Below are 11,573 nucleotides of genomic sequence, written 5' to 3'. Positions count from 1 at the left end.
CTTTCTTTAGACCGAGCAGCATGTACTATGTAGTGCCCACCTTTCGTACTTACCTTCTTGGAAACATTTTTATGTAGAAGCCTGATTGTGACACTGCCGAACTCTTGCATTAGCAATCTATCCCTACATCTGCCTTAGTTACCAGGCTTCCGACAACAGGTTAAAATGATTTGGCCATCCGTTTGCGTCTCGCAACTTTGATCTAACACTACATCATCAGTCGACCTGTGTCCACACCAAAAAAAATCACGACGCCTAATGAATGAACAAGCAATAAATCCATAGAAGTTGGTGATACAGCAATCAGAAAATTTCCCATGACATCGACCGATACATGCGACGACGGCTGGTTTGGCCCGATCGTTGGTACGATGGGATGTCGCGGAGGCTTCGACTTTACAGTTGTTTTCGAAGCAAGCGTCTTAACTATCGCCCCGGCTGCCTGTTTCCTGCTGATGGCGCCTATTCGCATTTTCCAGCTATCGAGACAGTCCCCCAAGGTACAGTCGTCTGCTATCCGTGTAGCAATCCTAGTAGGTATTCTTGCCCTGATGTCTATGGGAGCAGAACTAGATCCTGAGCAAAAAGTTAAAATAGGTCCTCGCTGCATTCTTGGCCGCAATCCAGATTGTCATCCTGGCGCTTGCCACGACGCAGCACGCCGCTGGAAGGCTAGTGTCGCTTGCGGGTACCATCCTCGAACTTGTGGCCGCGCTGAGCGTAGTAATACTAGTTGATTTGGAGTACGTCCGATCCATCCGGCCATCGTTCCTGGTATCTGCTTATCTCTTCGTCACGCTGCTTCTGGACCTTGCACGTGTTCGTACGGCCTGGCTGTTACCAGATTCCCGGGCATACTCGGCCAGCCTGTCATTGTCCCTCGCCATCAAGCTGCTTTTACTGGGCCTGGAGAATGTTGGAAAGCGAAAATGGCTGGTATCGAGTGAGAAAACTAGATCTAGTGAGAGCACGAGCGGACCATTTAGCCGAGGTCTATTCTTCTGGTTGAACGGTCTGCTATGGACAGGGTACTCGGAGCTACTGACGGGGGATACACTTCCGTCTATTCATGAGAAACTTTCCTCCCGCGAATTGTATACCCGGTTTACAGACTGCTGGGCGCGCTGCAACCAGAGTCACCGGAATGCCTTGCTTCTGGCAGTCGTCAACTGTCTGCGATGGGAAATTGCAAGAATTGCTTTTCCTCGGCTCTGTGTTGTAGGTTTCAGCATCGCACAGCCATTTCTGGTAGGTAGAATTGTCACTGTGCTGCAGCAGACTGACTTGCTCTCGTTGGATATTGGCTACGGCTTGATCGGAGCTACCGTCATTGTATTTATTGGGATTGCAGTAAGCTACATATTTCTGGCCGCTCTCATCCCCCTTTTTTACTCCGCTTGCTCATGGTGCACTCATCGTTTTGTTTAGGTGTCCAGATCCTCTTACCAGCATTTGGGGTATCGCGCTACGACTATGCTCCGTGGTGGTCTTATGGTTCTTGTCTATCAGCACATGATGAATCTCCCTCTGGGTAGCACCGAGGAGTCCAGCGCCATGTCCCTTATGGGCTCTGACATAGAGATGCTTGCCGAATACTTCCAGTCGACAGTGTCTGAAACGTGGGCCAATGTCATACAACTGGGCCTGGCCACGTGGTTTCTTAAAACTGAGGTTGGCCCTGTCTGTATCGCGCCCGTGGTGGTAGTAATAGGTAAGCTTGCCCGTCCGCGCAATCCATGCGTCACGGAGACTATATTCTGACATGCACGGATAGTCTTCACGGTCATTTCGTTTTGCATGGGAAATGCTGTGACTACTCGGCAGAAAACATGGCTCCAGGCTATGGAGAAGCGCATCAACTTCACCACTAGTGTCCTCGGATCTATTCGAAGCGTCAAGCTTCTCGGATTGACCGAGGCCATGGCAACAATGATAAATGCCCTGCGTGTGGACGAGCTCAATATTTCTAAGAAATTCCGCCGGGTCCAGACGGTTCGTGTCTGCATGAGTCCGTTATTCCTCCAAGAATAGGTTAGATAAGCCACGAATGAGCTAACACAGGGTTCCAGTCAACCTTCCACCAATTGTCGGGCAGCTCTCAACATTTGCTGGCTATGCTATAGTAGCTAAGGTGCAGGGCTCTGGCAATCTCTCTGTCTCACAGGCTATCACATCGCTGTCTCTGATCAACCTGCTGATCACTCCGCTCTGCAGTCTCTTGTTGGCGATTCCAGACACATTTGCATCGATAGCCTGTCTGCATCGGATACAAAACTTTCTTAGTCAACCAAATCGTCATGGTGAGTGCTCTCTACCCATTTTCCCATACAGAGTCGTTCGGCTACGTTCCAGTCGCAGTGAGTATCAAAGTAGCAAGAACCAACTAATATCATCTGATGCACAGATGTAAGGCAGTTTCCCCAGTTTGTACCAAGTCCCTCCACTCAATCCACAAATTTGCCGGGCATCGAGCTATACCCGCTTCCACAACTCGTCTCTCGTACTCTTCCTGAGAATCAAAGAGACATAATTCTATCTATGGAGAATGTCAACTTTGGGTGGAGTGCCTCTCCACCAAATAGAACCTGCATTACACTCACCCTCCAGTCCTCTCCCACTGGTAATCTTGTCGCGATTGTCGGCCCAGTAGGCAGCGGTAAGTCCACCTTCTTGAAAGGCCTTGCTGGTGAGACGCCTGTCCTGCAGGGCAAGCTGTTTATCAAGTATCTGGACCTGGCCTTTTGCGAACAGACACCGTGGTTGGCTAATGGATCAATCCGGGATAACATTATCGGTGAGAGCCCGCTATCTGCGTTCGATGCTAAATGGTATTCCACTGTGGTGACAGCATGTGGGCTGGATCTGGACCTCAAGAGGATGCCGGCGGGCGACGAAACGCTTGTGGGTAGCAATGGTGCTAAATTAAGTGGTGGGCAAAAACAAAGGATTGTGAGTACCCACGTTTCCAGTATGATTCCAGTTGGCCAGGAGTATGGCAATTTGGCTAGAACCCTTGTAGCTTACTTCTGTTGTTCCAGGCTATCGCGCGAGCCGTCTATGCTCGCAAACATATCGCCTGCTTTGACGATGTCCTGAGCGGTCTGGATAACGCGACCGCGCGGCTAGTGTTCAACAACGTCCTCGGCCCGGCTGGGTTACTGCGTCGATTGGGTTGTACTATATTTCTGGCCACCCACGGTAGTATGTAGATCCCCCATCTTCTAGCTCGGATCATCCCAGAGTTGAACTCGTGCTAATTCCTGCTTAGCCAATTACTTACCACAAGCCGACCTCATTATTGTTCTGGGGGATAACGGCCAGGTTCTCGAACAGGGGAATTATCCCCAACTCCGAAGTCACACCGGGGGCTACATCCAGGGACTTGAAATTCAATCAAAGCAGATGGATGAGGTTGAGGAGACGGCCAACAGTGACAATGACCGATGGGAGCCACCGAAGATCACAAAAGGCCCTCTCAGCGCGCCATCCCCCCTCGGTAGTCGTCGGCAGACAACAGATATAGCTGTTTACAAATACTACTTCTCTGCTCTGGGCTGGCTGCGAGTCACGGTGTTACTTTTTTTTCTTGTCGTCGATAGTGGTATTAATGGACTCCGTTGTACGCCATGATCTCATCTTGTGCTGGTGACCATTGTGACTTGAGGCTTACCTTTGTATAGACATTTGGGTGGAACTCTGGTCGTCTAGTAGTGCTAGCGCCTTGAACTCCCGCTTGAGCTACTGGCTCGGTCTGTATGGAGCATTGGCTGTTATTGAAGCAGGCGCCCTTGCCCTCGCTGTATTGTTAGTTTTAATCACCATTTGTTCGTTCTCGCCGTGTGCTGACTTAAAGCTCACTACTGGTCAGCTGGACATGGGTCATCATTGTCCCAGCTGCGTCTAAGAATCTACATCATACCGTGCTCCGCGCTTGTATGAGGTGAGTGTTGACAGTCGCTTACAATAGTCATGATGGGATAATGCGCGGCTAACAAATCCGAGTGCTCCTTTATACTTCTTGTCTAATGTTGGGACTGGAGACCTCGTCACCCGCTTCAGCCAAGACATGAGGCTGGTCGACATGATCCTGCCTCGCGGCTTCATCTCGACAGGCTTCCGTAAGTACATAATGAATGACAAGAAGAGTCTTAGCATCTGACGTGTCCGGCTTAAAAGAGCTTTTCGGGGCCCTTTCTCAAGGCGCCATCGCCATAGCGTCATTGCCTTATCTGGCAGCGGTCATGCCAGTCCTACTCGGGATTTTGGTCCTGATTCAGAGGTCTTATCTGCGCACATCTCGCCAATTGCGGTTACTCGAGTACGTTTCATCCTTTTGTGCCCATTCTTGCCTTAACGTGACTCTCTCATACTTTATGATTTCTTCATCTCACTAAAATCAATCCACTTCTAGGATAGAACTCAAGAGCCCTCTCTACACGCACTTCATTGAATCCCTGACCGGCATAGTGACAATCCGCGCCTTCTCATGGACTCCAGCATCCACAACGAGAATGCTCTCAATGCTCGATATGGCCCAAAAACCATTCTACCTTCTACTGTGCATTCAACGCTGGCTTGGGCTAGTGCTCAACTTAATTGTTGCGGCTCTTGCCGTCATACTCATTAGTGCTGCCGTCGCCCTTCGCAGTCATGTCAACCCGGGTCTACTTGGTATTGCCCTCGTCATGATGATAGATCTGGGGCAGATACTGTCGGATCTGATTCAATATTGGACGCTGCTTGAGACATCACTTGGGGCGATTTCACGGATAAAGGAGTTTTCTGAAGATACGCCCAGTGAGGATATAAACTCGAACATTCAGACTCACGAACCGCTCATGGAATGGCCAAGTCATGGGGAGATCGCATTTGTAGATACGAGTATCGGGTATAGTAGTCTGGAGGAGTCGAGGCCCATACTGAACAACCTTCATCTTCACATTCGTGCCGGGGAGAAAATCGGGCTGTGTGGTAGGACTGGAAGGTGAGCACTATCATTCCATCGTCACCGTCTTACGTTCGAGGACAGTATTTTCTGGAAGATAAACCGCAAGATAAGGCTAAACAGACTACTACGCTGCAGTGGCAAAAGCACCCTGGCACTATCACTCCTTCGTCTCAGTGAGGTAGTATCAGGGCGGATACTAATTGACGGACAAGATGTAACACTCATATCCCGATCATCCCTCCGACAACGCATCAGCTGCCTCAGCCAAGAGGCATTCCTTTTTCCAGGTACCATCCGCCAAAACGCCGACCCGCTGAACATCATGACGTACACGGAGATAATCGATGCGTTGCGCTGCGTCGAACTCTGGGATGCTCTTGTAGCACATCACGCAGGTAATGGAGAAGTGGTGCTAGATGCAAAACTGAACGAGAGCATCTTATCGCAAGGCCAGAAGCAGCTCTTTTGTTTGGCGAGAGCTCTGCTGAAGAAAAGCAAGATTCTGATACTCGATGAACCCACTAGTAGGTATGTTTATGGCATATCTTATCCTTCTTGGCCCTCGTTACATTCATTTCAATTGAGTGGTATGCTGATCAGAAGGCTGTAGTCTGGACACAGAAACAGACGCCAAAGTCCAAATGGTCATACGGAAATCGTTCCGTGACTGCACCGTGATCATGGTAGCACATCGAATTCGCACTCTGCTTGACTTTGACCGGGTCGCTGTCCTGGACAGTGGTCGAATTGTAGAAGTGGGGCAGCCGTGGGAGTTAATGGGCAGATCGGACGGCGAATTTTCAAAGCTGCTGGATCTGGAGTCACGAGCTATATAGAGCAGACGGCATTTAGTAGTACGGTAAAGGGGGGATTCTATTATTATTTGTTGGTTTAGCTACATCCCGGATCACGAAGCACGGGATACGTAAGCAAAGCTATAACACGAAGCAAGCCCACGAGCCTGGTAATATTGAGGTTATTCATAATATTACGACTGCCCCGCAAGTGAAAGGCGATGCGGGACAACCAATTTAGGTGGTAAAGAGAATCATAGTTTTCAAAAAGTTACGAACCGATAACATCATAATCTTTATTTTACAGTATTTCGACGTAAGACAAACTAGCTTTCCTACCCGAGGCCATCAACTGTTGGGTCATTGTTGTATCCAAGTACACTTTAGTAAATGAGTGATTATTCCTTTCGCCCTCATTAGGTTGAAAAAATTGCTTCTGGACTAGTTACGCTCAAGACTTCAATGTGATCCTGTTGATGACCGATTTTTACACTAGAGCGCTTACGGCAGTACGGTGGAGAAGCGACAAAAGAAGGGATATTATTCGATATTGTTAAATACATTTGGCACACCCTCCAGGACATCCTTGTAAGGGGTTTTTGGGTGCGATTTATACATAAAAGAATGTGTGTAAAATGAGTGACGATGTTTGACAGAACATTCTAGATATCTGCCTTCAAAGCTTCAAATTAAGTCAATTCTCGAGCATTCTTTTGATAATTTTGTGTAATGCCCTGAAACGACCGAAGGGAGTGGAAGGGAGTAGGACCGTGGGTGTGAGAGCGCCAACACAAAAACGCTGACGGAAGCTAACACTAGAAAATGAACAACCCTTTTGGGCCTAGAAGGGTCTTGGCGTTAGGGCTTTAGGGTTCAAGATAGTCTGCCTGTGTTATCATTGGCTCAGTCGTTTGTGATATATCTCCTCCATTAGCACGCACGCCGCCTCAATCCGTACATATGCACTTCTTGAACATGTTGTATTTTTCTATCTTAGATATACCCTGTTTCCTCGGCGAGGCTTTATGTCTCCGTTCCCGTCATGTTATGCCGTCGTTCTTGTCAGGATTGTGGTCGACAGATTCGTATATCAACGAATACCCAGCCGCCCCGCTGTCCGGCCTGTCGACTATCGCAATCACCGCTGCTATTTGAAACACGTCCTTGTTCAGACTGCGGCATTCCCATCCGTGCGGACTCATCAAATAATAGATGCGAGCCGTGTCTTGAATCTTCGCACCATGCCGATAGCCCCTTCCAACTTGCGAATGTACAGCCCTGTTTGGACTGTGGCGGGCCTTTCGCTGCTCGTCGGGGAGTCAAGCGTTGCTTTCATTGTAGATCTAGAAAAAACACAATTATCCAGGAACCTGTGGATTTTATTCGATCTAATCCTTCTTCTTTTGATCCGCATGCGAACTCATTTGAATTACCAGCGTCTCAAAGCCAAATACAGCAAGCATCGCGTACAGTTCCAGGTACCAAAAAACAGAAGACCTCTAACGCCAACGAGCCCGTTCACGAGATTATTCACCAAGCAGTTGGCCTTTTAGACCGTGAATATCAGTCCCGTGTAGAAGCTTCAGATGCATTTCCACCAGAAATCACTCTATCACAAATACGATCATCGATTTCGTGCTATGAAAAAGAAATTCGTAACGACCATCACCAGGGTGTTTGTTCCATTTGCGGGATGCTCGTTCCTCTTTCCAAGATTCGTCAGATACGTGACGAAGAGCCCATTTTACAAGAATGGAACAGCCACCTTGATGATTGTGGTAGAGGTTTGAATGGTTGGAATCTCTGCTTGACCTGTTATGTGGCCGTTCTTCAGGAATCGTTCCCGAAGTTCTCGGCTAAGAATCACATCAACGTGACCTTTTGCCAGCACTATCCTAAAGTTCTTGAAGACCTCACTTTGACTGAAGAATACCTCATTGCCAGATGTCATCCCATTGGCGTAGTTCTGAAACTACGATCCGCAGGTCGATCTTCTCCCCTTCATTACGATGCCGTTCGGGGACATTTCATCGTTATACCTCAAGATCCAGGCCCGCTGCTTTCCATCCTGCCCAGTCCTGAGCTTGTACTTCATAATCTGATCAAGGTATTCTGGATAGGACATCGGCCACCAACACAAAATGATCTAAAGCCATTCCTAATTGTTCGCAAACACGCAGTTCTTGCAGCTTTACAATATCTGGTTGAGCATAACCATCTCTATACTGACGTGACAATCAATCACTCAATCACTGACGAGTGGCCCGACGACTTCATTCCCCCGGAACTGCAAGATTCTGTGATTCTTCTTGATAGCGATGACCACCATGAACGAGAAGGATATACTGTACACTTACAGGACGGTAATTATGAAAATGACTGGCAAGCGGCCGAGAATGGCTTCTCTACTCAAGATGCTGTTCCCTTCCTAACTACAGCATCCGTTGCCACGGACATCAATGGGGAGCGACAGAATCCAGAGGCCCGCATATTGCATACTCTATATAATTTGGTTACGAACGCAGTACCAGACGCTAATCGAAGTCCGCCTCAGGAACTAGGATCTGATCTTACGGAGACTGAGGATACAAGAACACCTGTAATATCCTACCAAATCCAGGGAAAAGCCACGCTACTGAACCACTGGAAAGATCCACATTACTTCACTGCCGCCTTTCCTACACTCTTTCCCAAAGGAAGTGGTGGCCATTTAGATGAACGCAATGTACCAGTCAGCATAGCAGCTTTCGCTAACTGGGCGCTTCGCCATCATAGTAGGAGGTATGTATCGATGTTCAGCACTATCATACGTGTGCTGATATTTCCAGATTCGCTCGTCATCGGACTTTCATGTATCTACTGTATGATGTTATACAGCTTCGAAGATCTTCTCTAGGGAATGCTTTACTTTCCAGACGTTCAGATTGGAACTCGATAACGCGTGATATCAACACTGTAACTGTTACACAACTGGAGAATGCTACCACGGCCCTCTCTGCTGGCCAGCCGGTAGACAACCCAGTTATTCAGCGACTGCTTCGAAACGTAACCGCTATTGGTGTAAAAGTCCCAGGGTCGTTCTTCCACAAACTCCAATTGCGTGCGGAGCTTCGAGGTCTCATAGTGCGGGAAGGCATGGCTGCCTTTTGGCTCACAATCAATCCCTCTGACCTGCAAAATCCTCTCGTTCTTACTCTCGCTGGTATGGATGTCTCCAACACTGCCATGCCCACTGCAACCGCAGCTATTCATCATGCTGTGGCGACATCGAATCCCGTCGCAGTAGCACAGTTCTTCCATTATACATGCAAAGCAATTCTAAACAAACTTCTTACTACCGATTCTGAGAATACTGGAATCTTTGGTGACGTGTCCAATTATTTTGGTGTTGTAGAGACGAATGGTCGTGGTATGCTTCATCTACATACCTTGGTCTGGGTACGTGGAAATCTGGAGTTTACGACACTACGTGATCGACTGCTTGGGGACGCCAACTTTGCGGCCCGGATGATACGTTACCTTGAGACCGTCATTGTGCAGAGTATCAGTGAAGTTGATGAACGAGATCCTAATGTCCTTCCCCCAAAGGACTTTCCCTCAACGATCAACGGCGAATCGGACTTCGAATTTTATGATCGTTTGCTTCGTGATAGCAATAACGTCGCGCGTCAGAAACAACTTCATTCAAAGAATCATTCTGCAACATGTTTCAAATACAAGCGAAACGGATCCGGTAACAGCCGACAACGCAACCACTTCATCGCGGAAACCTTAAAAAAAAATCAAAATCTACCATTAGCAAATTGGAACATTTATCCTGCTCCTGATACGGCAATCCAAGAGTAATATAGCCACTAAACTGCATTGCTCTCTGAAAACGGTATAACACTACCAAACTAGCGGTGAGTTATCTATAAGACATGTCACATTTACCTGAGTCCGATAATAGACTCATCAACCTGTCTTCGCATCGAGGGGTAGATACAGCAGAATTTAACTACCCCACAGTTTCGTCTTCTATAGACTTTAATACAACTGCTCCATACATGATCTTTTTAATCCATCAGCTTTCCTATACCGAGATCCAACTGTCCCGATGCCTTCAAATAAAACCTGCCCCGTAATCCTTCACATACGGGACTTTGTAGACGAAGTCGAACAAGATCCGACACGACCTGGAAAGGGACTTTCCTTACAACTTCGTCTTTCACTTCATATTCCTGAAAAGGATATCCAATCCGACGATGTTGAGCTACAGGATATACCTACTGTAGTCCGCTTTTTCGCTGAGGTTGGCAAATCGGATGCCTACCAACCGAATGTTTTTGTTTATGCTTGGGGTTCCTTCCTGACAACATCTCTACCAGATCAAGGCTTCCATATTCTCATGCACGCCCATGCGGTTGATCGGTAAGATACCCCGAACAACCATCCAACACTTGCTAAGATCACCAGACATCCCGGAAACCAAGATGATACCGAATCATACTTTATGCACTGCCCTGAGGCAGCTCAACCAACGGTTACCTTTCTTGGAACGATAATGGAGCGCGGCGGCCAACTGAACGACGGCCCAGTACTACTACACTACAGACTTCAAACAACAGTCTATGATAACTCTGCTCGAGCGCCTCAAACCTTCCCAATCACTGCATACTTCAAAAATGGATCACGATGGACAAATTTCCCTGTTTTAACACCACAGACCCAAATCTTCATCACAGGCCGTATTTTCGGAGTCACGAAAGAAAATCAACAACTAGCCATACTAACTGAGGATATACACTTTCTTCCAACCACCCCAAGTCCCATACCACCCAGCCCCTCTTCAACAACTGGCAAACGAAAACGTCATGATCGCTGGGCAACACGAGCTTCACCAAGCACACCATCAAAATCTACTAGACACCAAAACGCCACCTCCGTTCCTGACTTCCAGGACGGGTCTAAAGTGGATCTATCAGGCCCTTCAATGCCAAACAATACAGATACGACCGCCTTGGAGGACGATAATGATACACTAGTCACATGGCCGGACACCGAACTTGACCCTGACCCGACACATCCTGAAGACTCTCCCTCTGAAAGACGTTCTCAAAGACGGCGAAAAACGTCCTATGTAGACATACTTTCTCAATATACCTGACTCCATATATCCATTCTCTTTTCCATTCTATTTTCGTTTCAGGGCCGCCGCGTGCGCAGCGCGCGTCTAGTTTAGATTCCGAATATCCGTAGGCGCCAAATTGGGCTTAGAGCACCTTGGCGTTCAACACCTGTCACGGATCACGTGACGACCACGTGACTCGCTGGCCCTATTGGAACCGTTTTCGTACTAGAGCGTTTACGGCAAGCGGTCAACAACTAGAAGCGAGAGAATAACATGTAAAATATACGACTATATTGTTATCTGAATTTGTGCACGTCCTCCAAGACATTGCTGCTTGGGGATTTTGATCGTTTATATGCACAAAATCTCATACAAACAAGATCAAAGAGAGCGACAGATGATGTCAATCGAATATTCTCGATATGCATCAAGAAACGTTGATTTGTAATGCTCAACTAGGCGTCGATTTCTATAGAAAATTCTCGATATTTGTTGTATGAAGCTATTTGCTCCATGATACGACTAATCCGTATCTAGCGATGCCAAGAATTAGTTCCAACAGGCCTAGGAAGGGATAACGTAATCGGTAAGCGAACCGCCATTGTAAGCCAGCCGCCAGTTTACATCCGCATACAAAATGACATTTTTCACAGCCTAATAATCCAACAAGATTCTTAGAAGACGTACGCTAAAAAAGAGATAAATATATTAACATTAATAG

At 47.5% G+C, this 11,573-nt stretch overlaps 2 protein-coding genes across 2 annotated transcripts; both read left to right on the top strand.

Moving 5' to 3' along the window:
- Positions 1–317: 317 nt before the first annotated feature.
- On the top strand, positions 318–5,784 carry BHQ10_007540 (uncharacterized protein; the record flags this gene model as incomplete). The annotated part of the gene is made up of 15 exons (XM_040880247.1): positions 318–533; positions 598–1,350; positions 1,429–1,711; positions 1,775–2,008; positions 2,070–2,300; positions 2,405–2,949; positions 3,039–3,201; positions 3,269–3,619; positions 3,681–3,804; positions 3,869–3,940; positions 4,003–4,118; positions 4,177–4,318; positions 4,412–4,984; positions 5,084–5,476; positions 5,559–5,784. 15 exons carry the CDS (start codon positions 318–320, stop codon positions 5,782–5,784), a joined length of 4,422 nt encoding a protein of 1,473 aa, XP_040736043.1.
- Positions 5,785–7,435: 1,651 nt separating this feature from the next.
- On the top strand, positions 7,436–10,888 carry BHQ10_007539 (uncharacterized protein; the record flags this gene model as incomplete). Its single annotated transcript, XM_040880245.1, has 4 exons — positions 7,436–8,523; positions 8,571–9,475; positions 9,891–10,152; positions 10,198–10,888. 4 exons carry the CDS (start codon positions 7,436–7,438, stop codon positions 10,886–10,888), a joined length of 2,946 nt encoding a protein of 981 aa, XP_040736042.1.
- Positions 10,889–11,573: the final 685 nt, after the last annotated feature.

This window comes from Talaromyces amestolkiae (assembly GCF_001896365.1).
Source record: "Talaromyces amestolkiae strain CIB chromosome Unknown scaffold15.1, whole genome shotgun sequence".
Lineage (NCBI taxonomy): Eukaryota > Fungi > Ascomycota > Eurotiomycetes > Eurotiales > Trichocomaceae > Talaromyces > Talaromyces amestolkiae.
Note: the sequence above shows the minus strand (reverse complement) of the source record. Positions and strands in the feature narration are given on the sequence as shown.